Source organism: Sparus aurata, chromosome 4 (assembly GCF_900880675.1).
Source record: "Sparus aurata chromosome 4, fSpaAur1.1, whole genome shotgun sequence".
Classification (NCBI taxonomy): domain Eukaryota; kingdom Metazoa; phylum Chordata; class Actinopteri; order Spariformes; family Sparidae; genus Sparus; species Sparus aurata.
The window spans coordinates 8433585-8460684 of NC_044190.1; the positions used below are offsets into that span (position 1 = coordinate 8433585).

The 27100-nt window shown below is 42.2% G+C and overlaps 1 protein-coding gene across 1 annotated transcript in view; it reads left to right on the plus strand.

The window, feature by feature from the left end:
• The window catches only part of fbn1 (fibrillin 1), a 76475-nt gene that overhangs the window by 46045 nt on the left and 3330 nt on the right, over positions 1–27100 (plus strand). Inside the window, exons 36-63 of the mRNA XM_030414593.1 lie at positions 2–124; positions 392–514; positions 619–786; positions 2572–2640; positions 2726–2851; positions 5159–5281; positions 5369–5527; positions 5617–5688; positions 5780–5905; positions 7218–7340; positions 8861–8986; positions 9100–9216; positions 9311–9436; positions 9864–9983; positions 10635–10760; positions 15994–16146; positions 16259–16321; positions 16419–16538; positions 17240–17359; positions 17455–17577; positions 18087–18218; positions 18695–18820; positions 19813–20019; positions 21514–21639; positions 21886–22008; positions 22730–22846; positions 25958–26086; positions 26207–26326. Of these exons, the coding sequence (XP_030270453.1) occupies positions 2–124; positions 392–514; positions 619–786; positions 2572–2640; positions 2726–2851; positions 5159–5281; positions 5369–5527; positions 5617–5688; positions 5780–5905; positions 7218–7340; positions 8861–8986; positions 9100–9216; positions 9311–9436; positions 9864–9983; positions 10635–10760; positions 15994–16146; positions 16259–16321; positions 16419–16538; positions 17240–17359; positions 17455–17577; positions 18087–18218; positions 18695–18820; positions 19813–20019; positions 21514–21639; positions 21886–22008; positions 22730–22846; positions 25958–26086; positions 26207–26326 (3486 nt within the window). The remainder of the gene's footprint in view (position 1; positions 125–391; positions 515–618; positions 787–2571; positions 2641–2725; positions 2852–5158; positions 5282–5368; positions 5528–5616; positions 5689–5779; positions 5906–7217; positions 7341–8860; positions 8987–9099; positions 9217–9310; positions 9437–9863; positions 9984–10634; positions 10761–15993; positions 16147–16258; positions 16322–16418; positions 16539–17239; positions 17360–17454; positions 17578–18086; positions 18219–18694; positions 18821–19812; positions 20020–21513; positions 21640–21885; positions 22009–22729; positions 22847–25957; positions 26087–26206; positions 26327–27100) is intronic.

Sequence of the window (27100 nt, forward strand, 5' to 3'; positions counted from 1 at the left end):
GACATAGACGAATGTACCTTTGCTGACATCTGTGTCAACGGACGCTGCCAGAATATCCCGGGACTTTTTAGATGTGAATGTAACATTGGTTATGAGCTGGACAGGAGTGGAGGCAACTGCACAGGTAAGACTAGTGGACACACCAGTCGAGCTGCCAGCCCCAGTGATGCTCTCTTTATGCCCCAGTGAGCTAAGGAAACTTGGAAGGGTGTAAAAAGAGTCGAGCAACAGCCGTTAAGAGACGAACAGCTCTCATCCTCGCAGAGGAGAAGTCACTGTTCGTCTCCTGTTGTGGCAATTAATGACTAATTAACAAGAAATGAAAAACTCTCATATAGCTCTGTTGAGGTGAAGCCATTTCAAACACTGTTGCGTTGTCTTTCTTCCTCAGATGTCAATGAATGTGCAGACCCAACCATCTGCATTAATGGAATGTGTGTCAACATCCCTGGAAGCTACCACTGTAACTGCCCGGCAGACTTTGAGCTCAACCCCACTCGGGTGGGCTGTGTGGGTGAGAATCAACACGTTCTCATGATAAATGCTAATCATAGAACACATTCTGAAGCCAAGGCAAAGACACGCCTGTGTACCTGAACCCTGTGTGTGTGAACGCAGACACTCGCTCTGGAAGCTGCTACCTCGATGTTCGTTCCCGAGGAGACGCATCAGAGAGCTTGGACTGCTCCAATGAGATCGGAGTTGGTGTTTCCAAAGCGTCCTGCTGCTGTTCCCTGGGCCAGGGCTGGGGAAATCCATGTGAATCATGCCCCTCTGTCAACTCAAGTGAGTCAGCCCAGTCGTTTCTTTTTACACTCTGTGTCATTTTGCATTTTTATTTCTGTGGAAAGGACTTTTGAAAGCGGGATGATACACCTCCTGATCAATTGCTGATGGATATTCTAAATCTATGGAGTCAGCGCATTGTAAATTCAGTGCTGTGTTTACTGTGTACTGATGTTTTAGTTTTGTTTGTTCTCCTTTTGGAAATTCCCTTTGGGTCTGTTGCAACCGTCTGGCAAACGCAACCACAGCAGACACACATTGCAGTTTAAGATATTTAACACCAACTTGCACTTCAACAACATCATCAACAATCTAGAATTCAGGACAATAAAATGCAAGTGACACCCACCTCATATCACATATCACACCTTATTTTAATGTTATCGTTAGTTAATTATATACGTCGTCAAGTTAACCAAAGTTAACTGTTTTATTTAACTCCAAATTGTAGTGGAGTAGAAGAATGAATTAGTGGAAAATGTCAATACTCAAGTAAAGTGCAAGTAACTCAAAAAAGCAGGGGCGGTTCTAGGGGGGGGCCAACAGGGGCCAGTGCCCCTGTAACTCCGAGTCTGGACCCCCCTGTGGCCCCCCTGACAGGGAGTCTGCATTAATAATACAATGACAGATTTCTTGCAATGATTTTGTTCTGAAGGGAAAGGCAGAAATGAAGTGTCTCAGTAGTTTACTACCCAATCACAATTGCTGAAATTGTAAACACTGCTTTGTCTGAATGAGGGATTTATCCTTTTTTCCAGGTTGTAGGTGCCCCCTAACAAAAAAGCCAGCCCCAACCTGGCCCCCCTATTAAAACTGGTCTAGAACCGCCACTGCAAAAAAGTCCAATACTTGAGTAAATTGATGAAATGTCTGCTACCTTGTCAGGTACTTTCTTGCCTTGAAACCAAAGTTTTTCAGTTATTCATGTTGCTCTCATCAATAACTGAAGGAGTGTGGTGGTGACAAACAGAGTCAGATGCTCTAGACTGTCTTAAAAGTTAGACATGTCTGTTAGAATGTCTGTTTCTGAAAAGGGGATAAAAAATATGTTTTAAAAGTCTCCCTCTGGTAAAGTCATTTGGGGGTCGCTAGCTTTGATCAACAACAACGTCAGATCCTTTTATTAGTTGTTTTGTACCGTGTGTCAGAGACGATCAGTCAGTCAGTTGGCACCTGTTACCCTGAAGTTCCTTGAAGTGGTTCAAAGTTGTCTCTCACTGTTACAACTAGCTTTAACATGTGAAATAAACAAACCACAGACGTGTACCACAATGTAAATCAGGCCTGATATAGCTGCGCGACCAAGATACAGGCTACACACTGCTTGCTCTTGTCATGCGATGAGTGTGTGTTTGCTGTAATTGTTGTTGCTGGTAAAGATGAGACAGCTCTGTGCAACTTCAACTTGAAATTGCCAACAGATGGTTCAGAACATTACAGGCAATGACTCACCCTCTTGCAGCTCAAGGAAATGCTTGCTTCTATGACGAGAACAAAAACTTTTTCTTTTTCGCTTTGTAATTCTGAGTCGCTGCAGTCATGTCCGGTCCACTGGGCCCTGTGGATAACTCTGAGATCTGAGATGGCTGATCGGGAGAAAAAAAAAAAGCATAGCAGAGAGCGACAGGAAACGTCTTTTTTTAGGCACCTGACCAACTGGACACGTGACTTAACTCAATGTCTGAACATCAGCGTACCGTTACTGCCAAATCCTGCAATAAAACCACCTTGATTGTGATTTGTGCGTTGTCTCACCGTGATTTGGTGCTGTGTTCTGTGTTCCAGCTGAGTACAAGACACTGTGTCCTGGAGGGGAGGGCTTCAGACCAAATCCCATCACCGTCATCTTGGAAGGTCAGACGGCAACATGCCATCAGACACACAGCTAACACACACCCACCCACAGTGCCACTGAGTGTTTCCTTTCTCTCTCTGGCAGACATCAACGAGTGCCAGGAGCTGCCAGGCTTGTGCCAGGGAGGACAGTGCATCAACACTTTTGGCAGCTTCCAGTGCGAATGTCCCAGAGGATACGCCCTCAACACAGAAACCAGAGTCTGTGAAGGTATTACACAAACACAGGTGACCTATTCCTCTCTAGCTCTTGCCCTGGGACATTTCCGCGGGAAGGAAATTGAGTCCAGCCATCGAGGCCTTCGTTCAGCAAGGACACATGGAGAGAGAGGAGGAGGGCGAAACGACAAAGAAATATTGGACCTTTTTGTCCCCGTAGACAACACTGCAGCTCATTGTGGCTCAATATATCTCTGCTCTAGTTCCCGTCTGTTGCTAACCCAGCAGAGCTCAGTCAGGATGATGAGACAGCTGAACGCCTAACTGTGTCCAGAGGAGGAAGGCTCTGATGTGGTCAGCCCACTCCTCGGGGAAGTACGCCGAGTCCCCTGTAGACAGGCCAGAGATGAAGAAGGAAGGGAGAGACAGAGGAATGAAAGATAGGGGGGGGAAAGAGATACATGAGAAGGGTGTTTAGAAAAGAGAAATAGGGACAGAGAGGCGAGGAGGAGGCGAAGGGTTAGACAATGACATGTGGCTGGCGGCATTTTAATTAACGTGTGTTTGTTGGCCAGCAGAACAAAAGCGGTTGTCTGCTCTATGAAGACCAGGACTGCACATTCACTGTAGCCTTGTTTTCACCAACCAGCGTTCAGTTCAGTTCTGTTCATTACATATTAGAGCGGTTATTTTTGAGCTTCCATTAGCAAAATTTCTGGACGATCCCAATAGAGCCACTTCATGCCATCCTGTTTTTTGGGGTTTTTTTTGTTACGCTCTGCTGAGTTAACAAGCGCACTGATCCCGTACTGACATGATGAGTTAAAACACTTTGCACCACTGATTCTACCAATCAGGACAAACAGAGCCGTCTCTGATGTAGGATTTCCTAAACTCCTGTTTTTAGCAGTTGTCTTTCTCCTTTCCTAAACAATCATACATGTATGCTGCACAACATAGAGATGGTGAATGGGACAACCGGCAGGGCACTTTATCATGGTTTATCAACCACAGGGGCCTTCAAGAGGGCACTTCTTTTTTCTTATTTTTTTTTTTGGGGCCTTTTTATGATAGTACAGCTGAAGATATGACAGGAAACAGGGGGAGAGAGAGGGCGAGTGACACGCAGCAAAGGGACCCAGGCCGGGAGTCGAACCCAGGTCCGCTGCAGAGCCTCGGCACATGGGACGAGCGCTCTACAACTGAGCTAAACGGCGCCCCCAAGAGGGCACTTTTGCGGCAGAGTCCACCAGTAGGCGGGAGATGTTGAGCGAAGGCGGATTGTCCCTTGTTAATCAATCGTTGATGCATTTTGTTCTCTCAGATGGATAAGAAATGAAAAAAGTTTATGCTAAAATGTGTTGTCTGATATACTTGGGCGGTTGATAATATATCTCACAGAAGTAAAGTCGATGTCCTTGTTGCACTTATTCCGCATTCATTTAGATCACAGCCTTTTAAGTAGGGGTGGTTAAACCAATTTCGATTCGATTCCGATTATTGAAGTCTCGATTCGATTACAAATGATTTTCGATTATTAACGATTATCGATTCGATTTTCAATTATTAACGATTATTGATCTTACATTTAACATCAGTCAGCTGCTGAATTATTTTACTTATCTTGGGAGTAACACCTCACAGCACCTTCAATATTGTATAGTGTAACTGTAATATCAAAATTATTATTTTTTACTTTGTTTTAAATGTAGTGTTTCACTGTTAAAAGAAAGCTGCCAAGCTCAGCAGCCGGACTCATGTTAGAAGCATTGTCGGTGACGAGAACCAGGGCGTGTTTCCCACTCCCCACTCGTCTGCCATTGCTTTGAGAAACTCACACATATATGCACTTGTGTGGCTATCATCCATAGCTTTCGTCTGAAGTATGTAGGACATTAGCTTCCATTAACTGCCGACATAATGAGCTGTAACGGTCACATATGAGACTATAGCTCTGGATGTCTAGGCATCGCAGGTTATTGCTACCCTGTGAGCAGAGTTGAGGGACACTTGCACGGAAAGTTTTGTCTCCTTGTAAAGATTTAGAAATTGGAATAACATATCTTGGCTCTAGACTGTGGACCATGTAGCGGAAGCCAGTGAGAGGAGGACTCCAGTTTGTATTACTATTTCAAAAAAAAAAAAAAAAATTATCGATTTTTGGAAATTTAATAATCGAATCATAATCGTCAATATTATCAATTAATCAATAATCGATTTTTTTCACCACCCCTACTTTTAAGATGAACATTTTCACAAGCACAATAAGTTATGTGACGCCTCAACTGAAAGCATGGAAATCTGACACTGTATTCATCAAAACAAAGGACTTATTCTGTCTGTCCTTCTCTACGTGCAGATGTCAATGAGTGTGAACGACCAGGCATCTGTGGGCCCGGCCAGTGCTACAACACCATCGGGAACTACACATGTATATGCCCTGTGGACTACATGCAGGTCAATGGAGGGAACAACTGCATGGGTAGGTCTGCACACTCTAGCTTGCATCAGCCAGCAAAATGGCAGTCATGCATGTAACCTTCTCTCTCTTTCTTCTGAAAACACGCAGACATGAGGAAGAGCTACTGCTTCAGGAACTTTTACTCCGACAACAGGACTTGTGATGGAGAGCTGACCTTCAACATGACCAAGAAGATGTGCTGCTGCTCCTACAACATCGGCCGCGCCTGGAATAAACCCTGTGAACAGTGTCCTGTCCCCAGCACCGGTGAGGTGTCGTACACACATATGTCCGAGTGAGAGCGTAAGAAACTAAAAGTGATCGTTTTTAAAAACTCGTGTCTAATGTACCTTCAGATGAGTTTGCGATCCTGTGCGGCAGTGAGAGACCAGGTTATTACATCGACATCACCACGGGACGGGTCATCGGTAAGATTTTCACACTCAAAGGGTCATTTTAGGAAACGTCAAGTTTTATTTTGTTCTCATTTTGTCCCCTTGTCTCTTCCTCATGTGCTAGATATTGATGAGTGCAGGGAAATCCCTGGAGTGTGTGAGAATGGAGTGTGTATCAACATGATCGGAAGCTTCAGGTGCGAGTGCCCCATCGGCTTCATTTACAACGACAAGCTGCTGATCTGCGAGGGTAAGTCCTGCAAAGCCATTGCAGTTCTGTTGAAGGTGATGCCAGAACATAAATTCTGTGCATTCTTCTTTGCATTTTTTTTTTTTTTTACAGAAACCAAGAATTGCCATGCTTGCATTTTTGTAATACTGTTATCTCAAGAGAAAGAGCTCTATCTTGAGATAACAAGAAAATCAATCTTCTATCATCAACAATGAGTTTTTATTCCCTCTTATTACTTATGATGTGGTCAGGTGTGCCATGCCTGCATCCATAGGCTCTATTCAGACCGAGGATTTTGCGTTAAAACTTACAACTACTTGCAATGTGCCAGTCTGCAGCATTCTGAAAGCCTGCCAGTTTGCACCAATGTGAGCAGACGAGATGGCGTATCATCTCCATAGCAATGACTCTCTACATCCGCTCCTTCAAGGCTTTTTCTATAGCTGGACATATATTGTAGTGCCTCAAAATATGAAGGAGTATAGTGATGAGTTTTTTTGCTGCAGTTGCATTTCTAGTATCTAGTAAAACAACAGGGGTGTGTGAAGTGACTGTCATGTGAATGCTGCATGTAGACGGTGGAGCCAAGAAAAAGCAATGTAGTCGTTAGTGTGCAGCACATTTCAATGTTAACGTCACTCAAACAGATCGATGAGGTGATGCCCTTTTTCCTTCCTCCAGAGCTACCGTCTCAACCAGCTGAAAGTTTATAACTGGCTGATTTTGCTACGAGATGCTGACTGGCTTTATAAGCAGATGATGTGCTTTACTGCTTAAAACCAGTCACTGGCAATTTGACAACTGTAGTCAAGCTGAAATGGGCCAGTTCACACTGCAGCAACAAATGTTTTTGTCTCGCAGATCTTTGGTCTGAACTGGGCTAAAAGTGTCGCCTTGACAACTCTAGCATTATTATTATTTAAGCTGAAACTGTCAGATGGAGTCCTGTTTATTGATGATCACATCGGACTTGTTTATACGTACTTTATAATACCATTCAAACGTCCACCAGCAACCACACGATGCATTTTTTTCTTGGTAGCCTTCTGGACAGTAACACATCTGCTATAGGTAGACCACGTGTAAGCCATAACGTATATCACATTAGAATAAACATTCTTACAGCAAATGGCAAAAGGTCATAAAATGGTTCATATAGTTTGCTGTGAAACTCTCAAACCCTCGCACAGAGCAGCAGAATGTATCTTCTGAAGTCGTTTTCTCATGATCAATCTGATTTTATCAAGATAACAACGATAAATGAACCTGTTATCAGGAGAAATGGTTTCACCTGGAGATGACTGTCTTCTAACACTTCTGTCTCTGTCAGATATCGATGAGTGTCAGAATGGACCAGTGTGCCAGCAGAACGCAGCCTGTCTGAACCTGCCGGGAAGCTACCGCTGCGAGTGTAAACCTGGATATCGCTTCACCCCCACTGGACAGTGTCTGGGTAAGGATGTGGTTCTGATCAGATATGGCCCTCAGAGAGATAAAAGGTGTCAGCAGCAGTCAGATTACATGGAACATTACCAGTGTTGTGACTGTTCACTCGACCAACAGCAGCTTAGTCAACTCCTAATGACCTCAGTGGAGATTAAAATCAGTCGAAACAGGATTAGAGAAAAGATTAGATGAGGCAGCCTGAAATCCACTGTCCTCCATGCTGATGGCGCTAACTTCTCTGAGTCCGTTCGTGGCCTTATGCTGTCTTACCTCCTCAAGCTGTTGTATCAAACTCAGTTACATGAAACTCTTTGAACTGCACTGATATATGCCAAAGATAAAGCACCGGCGGCAGCACAGCGACAGTCGAGCTGAGGACATATTCTTCATGGTGGGCTTGTTATTAAGGAGCTTCCAGCTTTGAAAAAAAAAAAATGTTCAGACTCCAGTGAGGGAAATATGAAACTGTGGCTGGAGACAATTAAATACAGTGATTAGCAGAGATTTACACTGATTTAAAAAATATGCATTGCTGCAGGGCAGGACATGAAACGGAGTATTTTAAAAAGGACGTATTTTAAAATTTAATTAAATAACAATTTTATTCAAAACTACTAAATCAGCATCATTGTTATTGTGTCAACGTCCCACACAGAGGTAATGAGCTGTTTCCTGTCCTATGAAGCAATAAATATGTATTCATATTAGTGATTGTTTGTGGCTAGTGACAAATATCGAAATGGTCATTAAAGTACTAATAAACTTAATGAAATCTGAATGATTTTATAGGGTGACTTTATTAATATGTAGAGTAACATAATAACATTCTCAGTTCGTTTCAGGTTTAACTGGAGGCTCTGGAACAGCCTGCCGCAGGCCAATCGGATAAACTGCGTGTATCACATTGAAACCCATTGTCATTCTCTGGTTTTTAATTGTGTCCAACATATTCTTATTTTATACGATCCCATGGGGTTTAAAACTGTCTCTATGGTAATCTTGCTTTATTTACGTATTTGGTACGCACATGTGTGTCTTTACACTTGAATGTGCGTATGTTTGTCTCTCTGGAACATCTGTTTGCTTTTTAAAGTGTTTTATACATTGCATTTACTTGAAACATTAGTCAGGATTTCCCCAGATTTGATTAGCTTGACAAGTTTAGTTTGACTAATTAATACATGTTAAGAAACTCTAACTGGACATTTCCAGGTGATTTTGACAATATCTAATATGATTTCCATGGTTTATAGTTCTTATCGTTTTATAATAAGCCCAAATACTAATGACTGCCTTGAGATGTTCAGCTGTTTGTCCAGTCGGGACCTGATTTTCACACTGAAATGAACCGTCGTTCATCTGTTCTTCAACTGGCTTTAAAATGACATGTTTCAATCAAGAGCCTGTGAATGTGTAACCACATTTGTAAGATACTTTTTTGTATTCAAAAGTGGAGAGAAATAGTTGTGATTTAGATTTTCAGTGGGTCTGTATATTTCACAACTTTGGGACAATTTTCCCTTTCAGACCGTAATGAATGCATTGAGAACGCTGGTGTTTGCAATCCTGGTCAGTGCATAGACACGCTGGGGAGCTACCGCTGCATCTGCCCCAACGGCTACAAAACCACGCGGGACCAGTCGATGTGTGTCGGTGAGCTGCTTTGGTTCCTACCAGTTCTTGCTTGTTTTTGGTCTCAGCAATGTTACCCAACTTAATGACCACTTCTCTGAGGTCAAACTCTGATGATGCTCTCCGGTTTTCAGATGTGGACGAGTGCGAGAGACAACCGTGTGGCAACGGCACCTGTAAGAACACAGTGGGCTCCTACAACTGTCTGTGTTACCCCGGCTTCCAGAACTCCCACAACAGTGACTGCATTGGTGCGTTCATCGGTGGTTATGAGTCGGTAATAGAGGAAAGCAACAAAAGGCATAGTGTTTATGTGATATCTTGTGTTGTTTGTGTGTTGAGCAGATGTGGATGAGTGTGCGACGCAGAGGGGACTGTGTCGAAACGGGCAGTGTGTGAACACCGTGGGCGCCTTCCTCTGTGTGTGCCATGACGGCTACGAGCTAACTTTAGACGGCAGACTGTGTGCAGGTAAGGAACTGGGATTTTTTACTTGTCATGTTTATCTGATATTAAATCGATATCATGATATGTAACTATATATCCTCTAAGATTTTTGACGTATCATGATGTAGCTTAAGTATAATCTTCGCTGTTTTACAGTGAAGTTACAGCTAAGTGATGTAATGTTCTGAACTTACCTTTACTTGTCCCAATACTTGCCTTTACCCACTTAGTCATTATATCCACATTAGTGATGATTATCTATGAAACATCTCATTTTGTGATACTAACAAGAGTCATCCCAATAATATTGTCTCAATACCAGTATTGCAATATATGTTGTGTATTGCGATATAGCATAAGTGATCTTTAATTTAACATATCAGCCACCCCTAATCTCAATGTAATATATAACTTTTACTGTATATCCTTTGTATATTTCTTTTTTTCTCAGATATTAATGAATGCGCAGTGAATCCAGGAACATGTGGCGCAGGAACTTGTCTGAATCTGGATGGCTCCTACAGGTGTATCTGCCCAGCTGGCTACTATCTCCATGAGGAGACCTGTGAAGGTACGGCGGGCTGGAGTTAGTCCTCCCTGCGTCATTATCAATAACCATAAAACGTGACAAATGAAAATAATAATTTTTGATGTGATAAAATATCTGCACTTCAGGTAGTGCCGAAAACACCTGCGCACATGCAACGCCCCAACACACACACAAACTCACACGGACGTTTATGCAAGCACAAACACCAGTTCAGACCAGCTCTGCTCTGTCTTCACCTCCTTCCTCTCTCCAATTGCCTTGCTGCTACAAACCACCCCTCTTCCCCCTTTCACACGTGGGAGTGGGCTCGAGCCAGAACACTTGGATTGTTTATACAGTGGGGCTGATGAAGAGATATTCGGCAGGCTTCAACACATTCCTGCTTTGCGCTCTGTTCCTGGAAGCAGGGAGGAACGGTGCTAAATTCTCAGCATCAGTAACAGCAGCAGCTGGTCACTGTGATGAGGGAACATGCGACACTACTTCAGACAAAACGCCTGTATCAACTATCCGTTAGTGAGATTACATTCTGCCTTATCACATGTGGATAGACCGTGACGTGCTGCTGTGACTTCATCCGAGGCAGCACGACATGCCGGAGTTCTGATTGTACAAATAGGATTTTAATGGATGACATTTGTAACATTGCTGCCTTTTCTCTCTGTGTGTCAGATATTGATGAGTGCTCCCAGTCGCCTGAGATCTGTACATTTGGAACCTGCTCCAACACTGAGGGAAGCTTCACCTGCTTGTGTCCCGAAGGCTTCGTGATCTCTGCCTCCGGACGCAGATGCTTAGGTAATTGTGTGTGTGTGTGTGTGTGTGTGTGTGTGTGTGTGTGTGTGTTTGTGAGAGACAGAGAGAGGAAAAGAGGCTATACATCCATGGTGAAGTCCCATTTCCAATTTGTACCCCTATATCTTGTTTTTCGAGTTCTGCCTTGCCCCTCAAAACAGAGCTACAAGGGGTAGTGGTTGAAGTCTCCCACTATGAAATGGAACAACCCTTCATGACCTTCATACGCAATCAGTCGTCAGTGATGGCGTTAATGTAAACAGAAGTGGCCGGACATTTATAATATGCCAACTTCAACCGTGGTGATTTCTCTTGCGTTGCTGTGGCAATCCTGGTTTTATCACAATGCCATTTGACATTTATTTGATAGCGACAGAAAAGCAGGAATGCTCGCAATTTGTTCATAACATCCCGCTATAAATCCAGTCATGAAATTAAAAAGAATGCTACCTCATTACCTGGCCACTAGCAGTGCTTTATAGGTTAACATTAATAAAACCAATTCTGACTTTTTCTAAGAATTCTCACTTTAAACTCGGAACCTTTTTTCAAAGTCAGAACTCGTTTTTTCCAATCATCTTCTGTAAATGGGGGAATGCAACACTGTCATACACAAGTCATCAATAACAATGTAACATTAGCTAGTACAGCAGACTGGTAGCAACTGTTATATGCTTGTTAGAAGGAAAAGGATTATAAGACACTAACTGACTGGAAGTTCTCATAACCTTCGGTGGTTTAAAGGGCCATGTAGGCCTCCAAACAGAGCGAGGGCACATTGGGTCTGGACCTCTGGATCTTATGCATCAAGTTTTAAGTGCAAAGAGTAAATACCAGTGTATCTGTATAGTCTGTCTCTGAGTGCTAGTGGAGACTAAGCAGCAGTGGTGCAGTTTCATGATAGCACACTGTGTTCCAGCTGGTTCTGCAGCCTCTACAAGGCCAAGGGTGGCTCTGAACAGATCACTTTTCCATTTCCTCACTAGTGTGTGTGTGTTTATGTACATATGTGTGTTTTTAGGCTGGGCGGGGGCGCGTTGAGTCCTCTGTTAGGGAGTTCCCCCTCCAAACACTGAAGTGATGACATCATGAGTTCAGTGAGGCAGTTTACAGTTTGTATTACACTTTTCTCTCCAGTGTCAGAAGTGAGGGTCGGGGGATAAACAGGAGGAGCTGGGTGGAGAGTGAGCTACACGGGCAGCAAAGGAGATTTCTTGACAAGGATAAACCCTGTCCCGCTGAGAAAACCATTGTTTTTGTAAAAAATGATGACAGACACGAAGACAATGAAGAAAGTCATGCCGTGATGAAAACCATTTGTGCTTCTCTCTGTGCACTCATTCCACTGATATTTAACATTTTTGTGATTTAATCTGTTTTTATATCATCTGTATCCCCTTAAAACCGATAATAACCCTTCCCCCAGAAGAGAAAGGAGATATTATAAATTGTTATCTTAGGTATTAGGTGACAGAGAGCCTTGAGCAGTGAACACAACAGGATGACGCTTAAACGCTACATTTTTTTTTTTATAGTTCTGCACAATGTGAAAGATTTTCAGCTCATCCTATAATATTTTCCCCAAAAGCTAGTTAAACCTTTATGAGGGCTTATCACTCACTGTCTCATACCTCAGTGTGTGAGAATATCTTTTGCAATTTTACATTTATGCTCCATCAAAGTGAGATAACTCAGCCACAAACTTATTCCAGCAGCATATAACATTAGCCAGCATGAGCTACAGGTCACATCAAGCAAAGCTGTAGCTGCAAAACCCCTGAGTGTGTTCAACTGAGCCATGGTGTCTTTTATTTTATTGCTTATGAATTGAAAGAAGAGCTTTAAAAAAGTAAAGGCGCAGAAAAAAGGTTTTGTCACAATAACATCCTTTGATGACAGAAACACACGAAGGAAGACACAAAAGACAAGTATGAGCTAAGAACATCGAGGAGGGGTTGCTCTGTCTGTTTAGGGTTTAAAATGGGTCAAAGTCACTTGATTGCCTGGAGGTCCAGTTTGTAGGATTTAGGGGCATTTGGGGGAAGAAATGGAATATAGTCTTTATATCACAAGTGTATAATTCGCTGAAACTCCGAATTGTTGTGTAGTCGTTGCTCCTCCTCCACGGAGTCTGCTATGTTGCACTGCCATGTTCCTAGAGTAGATCAGAACGGACAAACCCAAACACTGACTCCAGAGAGGGCCTTTGCATCTTTTTGCCCCCACTGTAGAGGGAGGGTGAGGCGAGAGGTATTCAGTTAGTTGCAATCTGAAACCTCACCACTAGATGCCACTACATCCCCCATGTAGGTCCTTTAAACCCTAATAGCCTAAACCTCCGGAGCTTTTGGTCACCACCAGAGATGGACAGAGTACTCGACCCCAGTACTTGCGTAAGAGTACAAATACTACTGGTCAAAATTTACTCCATTACAAGTAAAAGTAGCTCAGTCGACATGTTACTCGAGTAAGAGTAAAAAAGTACTTGCTTTTAAAGGTACTTAAGTATCCAAAAGTACATGCTTTTAAATTTACTTTAAGTAAAAGTAAGAGTAAGAGTAAATTTCTTATTTTTCACATCAATGAATTACTATAATTTTTTCTAAATGAATTTAAGGACCTTTTAACTCTTGTTTCTGAGAATTAACTCCTTGAAACCACCTGCACTGATGTGCTTGCTTTTAGAACCACAATGTTATATAAAGCCTGCAGAAACACCTATAAAAACAAATCAAATGAATGGGATCACAGGAGGACAGCAGATGTTGCAGATGTTTATTAACAATCATTAAAACTGTAACCAAATGAACCTGCACCGTCCAACTAACTCTCTATCATTTAGCTAAGTTGGGAACTGGAACCCCCTCAAAGACCAATGTTGTCCCCAGACCACTGGTTGAGAATCACTGCTTTGCAAAAAACTACATCTGATGCAGCCATTGTCGCGGTTTTGTGTTGACAAACGCAGTCGAGAGCGTGGCTACTTTGGTGGTGTCCTTATGGGGAGGGATGACGTATTTCCGCTTTTACGTAGATCCCAGTGGAGAGCGTGCACTGTGATAGGTTTCCTTCTTTGACAAACACAGCTTGTGTCCAATAGTATTTTAGTAGAAAAAAAAAAAAAAGAACAGACCTGAAAGTAACGAGTACTTTTCAGCCTTCCTAGAAATTAACTCGAGTAAAAGTAAAAATATTTGTCTTTGAAATGTATTCAAGTAAGAGTAATAAGTACCAAAGAAATCTAATACTCAAGTAAAGTACAAATCCTCTGGATATGTACTTAAGTACAGTACTCAAGTAAATTTACTCCGTTACTGTCCACCACTGGTCACCACCCAACTCCTGAGGGATGGTACAAATTCCATTGCCCCAATGCATGATGGGAAGTCATCAGACATGCTGGCAGTGGACCACATGATGTTTAGATCCTCCGACACACCTGTGTAGAGCGGCTCTGACACCCTGCTTTCCTGCAGTTTAGCTGCAGTTTAGCTGAACAAAGGCTTAGTTAGTCAGATGCTACAGACATATCCAATTAATGATGATGATGTTTATTAGGGAAACATGTGGAGAGACACTGGGTGATAACATGCACCATCAGTCCCTGGCCAGATTCATACTTGGGATATTGCGAGAACAGTATATGGCATGTTTTCAGAACCACAAGGCCACAGGACTCCCCAATTAATGATATGTTTTAAATCAGAATGTCACAGTGGTTTTGCAAATTTCCATAAACATGACCATTAAAAGTCTGTCACCACTATCACGAACAGCAGATTTGTGTTAACAGTATCAGACTATTGTTACGTGTTGATTTATTTCAGAGCTTGATTTTATTTTGTAATTAATTCAAACTTCTAATAAACTTTAATGTTTTTTTTCGTTAACATATTCTGTCTCTGATTTGAAAAGATGCTTAAAAGGGACGTTTTAGGTGACAAATGTAAGAAAGCACAAGTATTTGAACAACTGATTCATACATTTCAGTGAAACTACAAAATCAGAGTGACATATGCACGTGCAGATGCACATATGCATGCACTCACACACACTTGCACAACAGCTGTGCACAGAGTACCATAAATCTCTTTTGCGGAAAGGCTGACAAATCAGTTTCATGGAGGAAAGTAACATGACACTCTTTGACATTCTCCTCAAAGCACCAGGTGTTCATGTATGTGATCCTTGCCTTTCAGCCAGGTGTGTGTGTGTGTGTGTGTGTGTGTGCGTGTGCGTGTGTGTGTGCATGTGTGTGTGATCTATGGTGGACAGAAAGCTTATTTGTGTTGAGTTCAGTGAAGGCCAGTGCTAGCAGGAGAGCACGACCATATGCTTCTCATTACAAGTGAGTGCCTGCCTAGTCGAGGAAGAACAAGAGCCTTCAGAGGCAGAGCGAGAGAGGAAGAGAGACTGGCAAACATTACTGGAGATATTTAGCCAACCTCTGAACCTCTGTCCTCACAACAAAACTTCACCAAAATGTTTTAACATTTGGTTTGATATGTAATTTGGTTTAAAATATATTTAAACTATGTTGTTGTTTGGGTCAATTTAGAGTCTTATTTGTCTAGAGAAACATGATCCTACTGGTTTGTCATTGGTTGTTTGTTTAATTTAGACTTCAAAACATCTATGACGGTGGTTATTACACTCAATGTCACACTGACCTTGGAAACAATGGCCCGAAGAAACAGATGCAAATACATACACTGTGGTCCTGAATGCTCAGAGGAGATGTTGTTCTAGCATTACTTTGCAGAGAATTAAATGAAACTGTAACAATGTCCCTAAATAAAGATATATATAGATATATTATTTAATGTCAGTTAAATAACAATAAATGTCCATGAAAACTTTATATACTATATGTAGTTTTTTTATATATAAGATTGAAAAAACCTCGACCCCTACTGTCATTTGGGTCGTCAGTTAACTTGCATTCAATATATTTTCAGCGTATCATAGATATATCAGTATTGGCCTGTATGTTTCCCTATGTGCACCGAAATAAATCTGCATCAGTCAGCCTCTAGTTGTAGCTTGACATTTAATGGACGGACATCAGAGTAGTGTGGACTTTCTCATTTAACTTTCGCCAAGAAAAAACAAATAAGGTCATTTTCCTTGCTACTTCAATCTCACTCTCTCCCTTTGCCATTCTTCCTCATTGTTTTCTTCACTCTCTCCCTGATTGTTCACTACTTTGCTCCCCTGTCTGTGTGTTAACCCTCAGATATCCGTGTGAACTACTGCTATACTAAGTTTGAGAATGGGCGCTGCCAGGCTCCAAAGCCTCAGAACACCTCCAAAGGTGAATGCTGCTGTTCTCCGATGCCAGGTCAAGGCTGGGGAGACCCCTGTGAAATCTGCCCCAGCAAGGGAGAGGGTGTGTACACACAAGACATATGCATGGAAACACTCATGTGTTTGCGAGTTCATTGATTAAATTATGTGTGTTATTTTATGGTATTCATTACATTCACATTTTATGATTCCAGAGGCGTATCCTCTTCTCTGTCCGAATACGGGATATCAACAGGGAGAAGATGACAATCCAAAAGGTTTGTGTGTCATTAACACTTAATCACCCCTGTTCTGCAACGCTGTTGTAGCTGTGGCATTAGATATTCTTTGATGCCGATGTTTTTTTATTCGCAGATATTGATGAATGCCTTAATGACCCTTGCATCAATGGCCAGTGCATCAACACAGACGGCGCTTTCCGATGTGAATGTCCCATGGGATACCGTCTGGACATCAGTGGAGTCAGATGTGAAGGTCAGGTTATCATCCTCATCTTCATTCTCTTTGTTCTGTCATACTTTGTCACAATTTATCCACCTGGGGCCTCATTACAGAAAGGTTTAAAGTCTGAAATCCTCCCTGGACTCAGTGTGGGATGATACTTGTTATTTTGGTGTTTCCCAGCTGCATTTAGGAAAAAAATCATTTCTTATCCTTGGACAGGAATTAAGCTTTTACAGAACTGAACCTGAAGTATTTCAGAAGTTAGGAATCCTACGTTTGGGTGGCATAGATCGAGTCTTCAATTCAAAAGAGCTCTCCACCACCAAAAAAGATAAATGCATCCATTTGATTCATCAAAGCTAAGATTGATTAACCATTATAGCAAGCTAGCTAGCCATTGACAAGTGAAGAGAGCCATTGTCGTGGCTACAGGCTGTCTCGTGTACATCCTAAACACAGAAACAGGCACAACAGAACGAGTGGCATTTTAAAAAATCAAGTTTACAGTTCAATTTTTGATTGATATAATTAAATAAAGATGAGATATGAGGTCAGCGGGATGGTAGGACACAGCCATGAGTTTAGGAGTGCTTCTGTAATAGGAGATAGTGTTTTACCTATCTTTGAGATAAGATTGGATTAGTCAAGTAATTTTCTGTAATGAGGCCGCTGGTATATGTGACTCTAACACCAAGATGTTTAATGGGTTTATGTAACTTTCTTCAATACAGACACTAACGAGTGTGACATCGGCAATCCCTGCGGCAACGGCACATGCACTAATGTCATCGGTGGCTTTGAGTGTGCATGCGATGATGGCTTTGAGCCCGGGCCAATGATGACCTGTGAAGGTATGTGAAATCATAAACGCACTCTCACATCCACCATGCAGTGTTTGTAATCCTCTACTCCCACTGCAACCGGTTTCCTTCTGCTCTTTGTCCAGACATCAACGAGTGCGCACAGAACCCTCTTCTCTGTGCCTTCCGCTGTGTGAACGTTGTGGGCTCGTACGAGTGTAAATGTCCCACAGGCTACGTGCTGCGTGAGGACCGGAGGATGTGTAAAGGTACTACAGCTAAAGGACTTCCTCATTCACTCAACTTTCTCAGTCACGGTCCTTTGACTAGTAACTCACATGTTGGCCCCGTCCATAAGGTTACGTAACATGCTATCTCTGTGAGATCCTCAAGAGTCCTCTGTCTCGGACGAACTTAAAACACTCTCTGGAAACTGTAAGCGGCCGAGTCACTGTTTACACCTCCGCTCTGTCAGATAGCTCGGGCACTATAGCAACGGTTGTATTTGGAGGGAAGCGCAGAGACAGGAGGAACCTCTCACTGTCTATAGCGTCACTGTTTACATTAGAGCTCCAAACAGACCACCAGCCCTCCCACCACACGGCTGTTAGCACTACAGAGCTCAGTGTTGGGTTTTGGCAGGTACATTAAACTCTGGAGTGCTGTAGCGTGCGTCTGAGTGTCTGTGTTACATCACTGATGTAATTGCTGCATCTGAATGCATACACATTCATGCTTGTGCACCCTCTTACGCTTGATATACTGTTTTGCTTTCCAGACCAGAATGAGTGTGAAGATGGCATAGATGACTGTGCCAGCAGAGGCATGACCTGCAAGAACCTGATTGGTACATACATGTGCATCTGTTCCCCTGGATACACACGCCAGCCCAGCGGAGACGGTTGCATGGGTAAGATCATCATACTGTTAAATTATTGACTCATTCTATTTTATGGCCTCAAATCTTGGCTTTACTTGCATGAAATAAATCTATTATGGTACTCATTGTGATGTATTCTGGATTCCATTCTGCTTTAGAATTTGTTAAGTCCCCTTTATCCTGTCCTGGTAGTTAGTAGCCGTGTGTTATAACATATATATATATATTATATGTTATACAGTTGACTGGTCATACAATAAACAGTAAGCCATCAGGGTCTTTGCAAATTAACAGCTTCACTAGACTGAAATTCTTGGGGACACCTAATCTTTATTTTTGACGTGAAAATCAAGCATTAATCTCTGAAATCTCTGAAAAATGGTAATTGCTCAAAAATATCAGGATTCACTCAAGGAGGAAGCTTCATTTAACCAAGTTTAACATATAATAGAAAAGTCCTGTGTCAAATATTTATGGTTTATCGTGTGTGTGTGTGTGTGTGTTAGATCTGAATGAGTGCACAGCCAAACCAGGTATCTGTAAGAATGGCCGTTGTGAAAACACAGTAGGAAGCTACCGCTGCAGATGCGACCAAGGATTCGTCGCTAACCCCACACAGACTGAATGTATCGGTAAGTACACTTTTATTAACTTATATAACGTGCTCTTACTGTTTTCTTCCCCACTGTCCTCTTACATCACTTATTTGAGTTCAGTGTCAGTTTTCATCAGTATCTGTTGAGTCGACAAATGTACTCGTTGTAAGCCGCTTTGGACAAAAGAGTCTGCTAAATGTCCTACACGTAAATGTAAATGTAACTGTAACTGTAAATGTATTGTTTGTTCAGCAGGGTCTTATTGTATGAATTAAGCATATAGGAAGTCAATTTATTTAGTGGCATCTGGTCTCCATATCTTCAACATCTTTGATTGAAATTGAGTGTTGGAATTAGATTTAGTTCTGGGATGCACAGTTTAGTCAAGACGTTAAAATCTGTTCATATAGAATCTACAGGTGTCACAAATTGGTAAATTAATGGAACAAGATCGACCAAGTTGGATAGGGACGTGGCTTTTAAGACACCAAGAAGATACCCCTCTCACCCAGTGGTGTGCCGGTGTGACCTAGCAGTTAGTAGCAATCTCAAAAAATATCGATAATTTAGAGTTTAAAAGCCAAACATTTTCCAAGGACATCAAATATTACACTTTAATTTAGAAGTTACATTTAAATAGAAATGTTTCCTGCGATGGAATCTAAGTGAAAAAGATTGGATTGATTGATGGGAAGTAATCCACTGTTTCTTTTAAAACGTGTGTCTGTTACTGTCTAGATAGGGGGCGAGGAAATCCTCTGACAGCCATCCTCCCTAATCTAAATATATACGTCTGGACAGACTTGATGTGCGAAAGTCAGTGAGAAAAACTCCAGGGAGATTTTGTAACTCTGTGGTTTCATGGCTATCTTCCTCCTTACAGACAGCAGTGATAAAGACTGCGTGGGTTATCTGTTTTACGTCTGGTTCTCTGAGGCCAGGTCCTGTCTGGGTGGCTTGTCTGCTTCTCTCAGGACCTCTCTTTTTCATGTGTGTCTCTCCTCTCATGTTTTTCTCCCACCCTCCAGATAACCGTGAAGGCTTCTGCTTCACCGAAGTTCTGACCACTCTGTGTCAGATGACGTCCAGTAACAGAAACATGGTGACCAAGTCAGAGTGTTGCTGTGATGGAGGCAGAGGCTGGGGCACCAACTGCGAGCTCTGCCCCCTGCCCGGCACCACGCAGTACAAGAAGATGTGTCCTCTGGGACCTGGGTACACCACTGATGGCAGAGGTAACCTACTGCTGAAGACGCTTGATTTTGAATAAACATGATGGGTTTTCAAAACAATACATTATTTCTAAAATTGTCAAAATGACCAAAGTGGTAGTTTTGCGTGATTTAGGCCAAAGTCTGAAGTCCAAAGGGTTTATTTATCTGACGGGTTTCCTCCAACCTGCCAGGCAGCCACTAGTTTATTCATCTCAGCTACTTGCAGTCGAAAGCTTGATTCAATTTGAAAACTCTTTTTCGTTTTCATAGAGGCTTAAACATCCAGGATTTAAAACTCACCTGCAAAATACCAATGCATTTATGAGCCATTAAATCAGCAAATCAAACCCAGAGGCAATGGTAGAATTTAACTTAATACATTTACTCAAGGGCTGTTCTAAAAATGTGAGATCTTGAGTCATTTATTTCCATACTACCTTTTTACGTCTACTCTGCTAAATCTGCTAATCTTTTACTCATTTATCTGGCTATAGTCACAAAACCGCAAATCTCCACATTTGGTGATTTTAAATTTTAATATTTGTGATCAAAGGGAGGATTAATTTTTCCTTTATGTGTTGAGGGAATCCTATTATTCCCTGAGCCAATTAATGTCTTTAAAAACCCTCTTGGTTTAACGTCACCACAAAGCTGAAAACAGGCTGTTTCTCTGACACCAAGACACCTTTTAGAGATTTGTGTTTCTCACAGGACAGAAAGACTACGAACATGTGACGATCTTACAGAATACAATGCATAGCTGTGGATTAATCTAGCAATCAGTGTATAAAGGAGTAAACATGAGCTCAACCTTAAACATCGGCAGCAGTAAATTGCAAAATTCATTACGTTTTACTGCGTAATGAATATTTCTAAGTACATTTTGCTGATGATACTTGTGTAAGATTTTGATTCCCGGACGTCTTCTCAAAGGATCTAAACACTTCCTCCATCACTGCCCAGAAGAAAACGAGTAAACCTGTAGATGTTTCAAACGCTTCCATTACGCTTGTAACGTACCTTAACAATAAATAAAGCAGTGAAGTGTTCAAGGTGATGGAATAGCAAAACAAGTTTCAAGTCTCTGCAAGTTAATATTGTAAGTGTACTGAAGTGACTGGAACGCATCCAGATGAAAAGTAGGACATCAACCGTTGTGCTGTTTGAATTTGTCAGCAGTAATTTGTCCAGATGAAACCAATGATATGGTTCTGAATTAACAGATGGTTGTTGTTGGCTGATGCAGTCACTTGCAAAGTATTGATTTTTACTTTGCCAGTAAAAAATCAATACTTTTATACTTGACACAACACTGATGCATGACTAAATGCGTAGAGCGATATTTCCCTCAGGGGCACACAGCTGTTATTCACTATTAAAATCCAGCTCTTGGCAGATTGTTCCTTGAAAGGACCGGAGAATTAGAATGTACAGTGTTATTCCATCTCAGGCGGCTGACTGGAACCTGATTTGTGATGAGTTTATCTGGAGCTAACGTTTCTTGTTTCCATCCAGATATTGATGAGTGTCGTGTGATGGGGAACTTGTGCAAGAATGGTCAGTGCATCAACACTCTGGGCTCCTTCAGCTGCACCTGCAAACCTGGCTACACTACTGACATCAGCAGCACGCAGTGTGTGGGTAAGGCTCGAATTCCCCTTCAGCTCTTACACTTTATGGACACTTTTCCTACCATGCCTACCTCCCGTTCTCATTCCTGCTGCCTAGTAAACAGCCCAAACTACGTGGGTGGACTGCCCACACACTCCTCTGAAAAATGCAGCCTGAGTCTGTCTGTCTCATCATCTCCACTTTCTGGAATTTCTGGCTGCAGCATCAAACTCTTTCTCTGTGTCTCACTCTCTCTGTCTCACACTCTCCCTTTAGATGTGGATGAGTGCATACAGGCACCAAAACCTTGTAACTTCATCTGTAAGAACACCGAGGGAGGCTACCTCTGTTCCTGCCCCCGCGGATACATCCTGCAAGAAGATGGAAAGAGCTGCAGAGGTGACACACACACACACACACACACACACACACACACACACACACACACACACAGAGCAAAACAGAGCCTCTAAATATTTAAGAGTAGCGCACATTAAGCCCAGTTGCAGGCTCTTGGATCGAGGATGCTGCTCTTGTAGAGACCAGCGGCAGGTATTTGGCTGCGAGACAGATTTCCCTCTGGGGACATAAAAGTTGAGGTTGAAGCTCTTGCTTGACTTAGTTTCCAGGTGAGAGTCGCCGTACTGCTGAGTGGGCCGACTGCTCCGCCAGCGTTCTGCTCAGCGGCGCAAGATGCTCCACTTGGACCGGTGTGTGCACGTGTTTGTTCATGAACGTGTAGCCTACATCCAGAGCCTGTGACATAGCGCATCTGGCAGTGTCTCTGTTTATCAGGCTTGTTTGTGAGTCCAAACAAGTGCTCACACATGGTGTTCAGTTTTTTAGGGCCTCTTTCATCTTTATTTACCATAGCTTTAGTTTCCCCCTCTACAGTCCCCCTCCGTGTTTCCGGTGTCTGGTTCATTTGCAGTTCATTTGTAGGTCAGTGACTGTAGAAGGACTGGAATTCGACTCACAGAAAGGAGCAGTGCCCATACAGAAGTACACACAGTGATCTGACACAGCTTACACATCCTAAACTACACTATATAAACTACTTAACAGTTTTTCTGTGAGGTTTATAACTTACTTTATGTTGTACATTTCTCATGTTTTTCAGATCTGGATGAGTGTTCGACCAAACAACATAACTGTCAGTTCTTATGCGTTAACACCATCGGCGGGTTCACCTGCAAGTGTCCTCCTGGCTTCACCCAGCATCACACTGCCTGCATCGGTAAATAAACACATACAGAATATGATATGTGTATATTTTGTAATTACAGATACTCTGTGTGGGTGTTGTAAAAAGTACCCAAAAAGTCTTACTTAGATATAAGGGAATATCAACCAAATGACAATTACTTAAGTAAAAGTCTTAGTATCTGATCCTGAATGTACTTAAGCATCAAAAGTACCTTTTGCTCAAGCTAACTCCACCAATTTTGCACATTAAAGTGTGTTTACAGGTCTTGGGGGAGTAATACTGTGTATGTGGAAAAAAATAGCATGAAACCTTTTTGTGGCTCCAGAAGCAGATGCATGTAATCTGATGAATTATGTCCAGTGATGTCACTCAGTGGCTTAATTGCATTGTGGGTAATGTAAGCACCAGGGTTTGAACAGCAGAACCAGAGATAACACTTTTTTTTATTCCATGCCATCAAAATCCGGTGCCTGCATTACCCACAATGCAACTTAGCCACTGGCAATTTATCAAAACTGTACAGTACAGTACTTATGTAAATGTTACATTCCATCTCTTCTTTTCATACAACTGTCTGTGTGTCTAAAAGGGACGTGCTGCAAGGTGTCGAACACTTAGACATATATATAGTCATGTACGGGGACTCAGTTTGGTCTCTCACAGTGTAACTTCTCTTCGTATCTTCCAGTGCAGCTCATAAAAGAGCCCTGAAGCTCCCTCTTGTTTTACCTATACTAACTCTCATTCAGAGTTAATGGACTCCGGCTGATATCACACTGATCTTATTAGGCCAGACTGGTTTGGAGTCATGGCAGCTTAGCAGTGCTTTGTTATGGAACTTTTCACTGGATCGCCATGACTACCACAAGCTTTTTTTTCCAGACCATAAAGCAGCTCCCATGACCTCACATCGAGTCAGAGACAGGGAACCCTCAATCTTAACTATAGGAATTACCCCCACAAGAATGCCATACAGTCGGTGTGGATGTGTTATTCATTTTAGGAGCGAGGAGGCTGGAGAAACATGGGTGTGACACAAAACACTTTTTTAAAGCAAACCTTAGGAACTATAGCTGATGTATAGGAACTCCTGAACACTTTTCCAGACATATTGGACTATATAGAGCTTGTCATTCCTTCCAATACATCTTTCCCTTCAAGTTGCTGCTGTAAAGACGTACATGTCCTTATCCAGTATTAATGTTTGTCAGTCACACTGACTGACAGTAATCCTCCCTTTAAAGCAACTGCCAGGTAGTGCTTAGGGAGAGCAGACCTTCCCTCTTCCCGCGTTTCAGCAGTACGTCCCACATGTTGACTGTTCAGAAAACAAAGCTGTAAAGCTGGGAACACATTAGAAGACTTGGACTGTGGAGAGACTCAGGATCAAACATGAAACAACTGATATTTAGAGATTATGGCCTTCTCTGCTTTGATGTTAGTTGCTAAATAGCTTAAAGGGACAGTTAACCCCAAAATCAAAAACCATGTTTTTCCATCTAGATTGTTTTGGTGTGAGTGTGTGCCGTAGAGATGTCTGTCCTCTCCCAGATATAATGGAACTAGATGGAACTCGGTTTGTGTGCACATATTGCCAAAAAATACATAATGAAAACTCAACTGCAGTGTCTCTCTCCAGAAACCATGACCCGGTTACTCAAGATCCACAGATTGTGGTGAGCAGTTTCAAGTAGGAACTATTTTCTTTCTGTGTCACCGCGCAGAAGGAAGTGTGCATGTGCTCATGAATAAGAGGCTCATGACAGTGCGGGATGAAAACTAATTAATATGTCCTGCTGAGCTGAGCTGAATGTTAGCTAATTTACACCATTTACAACACAGTAAGCGTGTATACACAAGTTTCTTAAATGTGGATAAACCCACTGAAAACAGGTGATTGACTCATTTTCCATTGCCAGCGGATGAGTTTGCCTTTCTGTTTTTTATTTCTTACCTCAGACTATTAACTTGTTATTCAAAACGTCTCAGTAATGTTCTGAATCAGACACAGTTTTAGACATCTGGCTTCTTTCTCATCCCTGTTGTGAGTTGCACATGTGCTTTACTGATTGAGACGCTGACATGGAGGCCACTGACAGTAACAGTGGTGACTTTTTCAATATCTTTTACTTAAGTCTCTCTTTCAAACTCAGCCCTGACTGAACGACGTATGAAGAAGTACCAACAGGTCAGCGTCCTTAACTCCAGCGTGCGTCATAGCATCGTGCCTGACACGGGGCAAAAATTAGCGTGTCCATAAATGGTGTTGTGGCTTCGTCGCAGCTAATCGCAGCTAGAACCGATAAACAGCCGTTGCTACTGCAGTCATTTGATGCAGGAATGAATGCCGATTGGGTCGTCTCCCACTGAAGACTAAAGCCAGATGTTGACAGGTGTTAGTGGGTTGTTTCCAGACTGAAAGGAGTAGTGGTTAACTAACACTGCCTGCTTACTTGTGTGCAGTGACACAACTGGCAGATGTAGTTAGGCAGAACGAAAAATAGTTCCTTCATGTACACAACAAGGTCTGTGGATTATTTTGAGTGACCGGATCATGAATTCTGGAAAGAGGCGTTGCTGCTGAATTTTTGAAATATATTCTTGGGGCAGTTTGAGCACCACAAGCCATCTAGTTCCATTACATTGGGGAGAAATCAGACATCTTTACGGCTCATATCTCCAACACTCAACAACAACACTTGCACTCAAAATATCTAGATGGATGAAAAGCACCACAGATAGGATCATTATATTCTGTGATTTTTGATTTGGGGCGAACTGTGTATCTAATCTTGACTCATAGCTCACTTTACTACCTTTTTTCTAAGGAAGGCTTGTAGATGGACATTCACTTCTGATTATTTCGCTATGACTCAAATGAGTGTCTGACTCACTCAGATGTTTGTGATAGCCCCTTCTGGTCTGAGATTAAATCAGTAGTTGAGAGATTTTATTCCTAATCCCCTGTAGACTGAGATAATTTGTACCAACAGTCCACGGTGACCTGCCTCATTATTGGAGACCCATGTCAGCTCTCGACAAATTTTAAAATGACTCAGCAGTCCAAATGGGGTTTATAATCAGCCTTTATATCATGTCTCCAGTTTTACCTTGTCTGAACCTTCCCTCCTCTCTGTGTAGACAACAATGAATGTTCATCAGACCCCAATCTGTGCGGCTCCAACGGCGTCTGCCAGAACACTCCGGGAAGCTTCAATTGCGATTGCCAGCGGGGATTCTCATTAGATCCAAACGCCCAAACCTGTGAAGGTCTGAAGACAATTGATACCAGCCTCAGTATCAGCTGATCCACTGCAGAAAACAGTCTCTTACGGTCATGTTGTTTTGTGTGTGTGTGTTTGTGTGTGTGTGTGTGTGTGTCCCTGACAGATATGGATGAGTGTGATGGTAACCACAGGTGTCAGCACGGCTGTCAGAACCTAGTGGGTGGATACCGGTGCAGCTGTCCTCAAGGCTACCTGCAGCACTACCAGTGGAACCAGTGCGTGGGTGAGTTATACCACCGCTCTTTTTATCAGCAAATATAAAAATTCCTTCCTTTTGGTGCATCCTGATTGCTCGGTTGCCAAAGTATGTACCATGCAGCCCAGATGTTCTGAGCTGGACTCCAGTCTGGAGCTTTTCTAAAACAACTTATCAATCCTTCACCTATTTCCTGCGATTCTTAGAATATAAATATATCAAAAGAGTTTTTCCTTTCCTGTGGAAGTTCAACCCTTTCCTTGCTGTAGTAAGGTCATGTGAAAAGGAAATGCAGTCTTAAATCGGATGCCCAACATCCCATGTGATTTATTATATATATGTATATATACACACACACGCTTAGTTAAAGCTGCTACAAGGAACTTCTATTTTGTTGATTCTTGCGACCCCACCTGCAAAGATGTCGATCTTCTTGATCTTGACTTGAAACTGAATCAAAGAAAGAGACACCACATTTTTAATGCTATTGTTCTTAATTAAACACAGCTGTTTGCAGCAGTGAAGTAACGGTTCTGTTTGTGGCTGTGCAAGATTAATAAAACTTTGTCTACCATTTACACCTACTGTAGGTGACATCTACAGCTATCAAAATGAGTTACTTAATAGCTAAAGCTATGTACATTCCCCTGGTTATGTTATGTCTTCATAATATAAGCTTACAGACTACAGAGCAGCTTCTTTCCTCAGGTTGAGGCTCATAAATTCCTCCTCAGCTCTCCACCATAACGAACAGTTTTAATTTGTTGAATTTGACCCAGTGGCAGAGATTAAGAATGACTA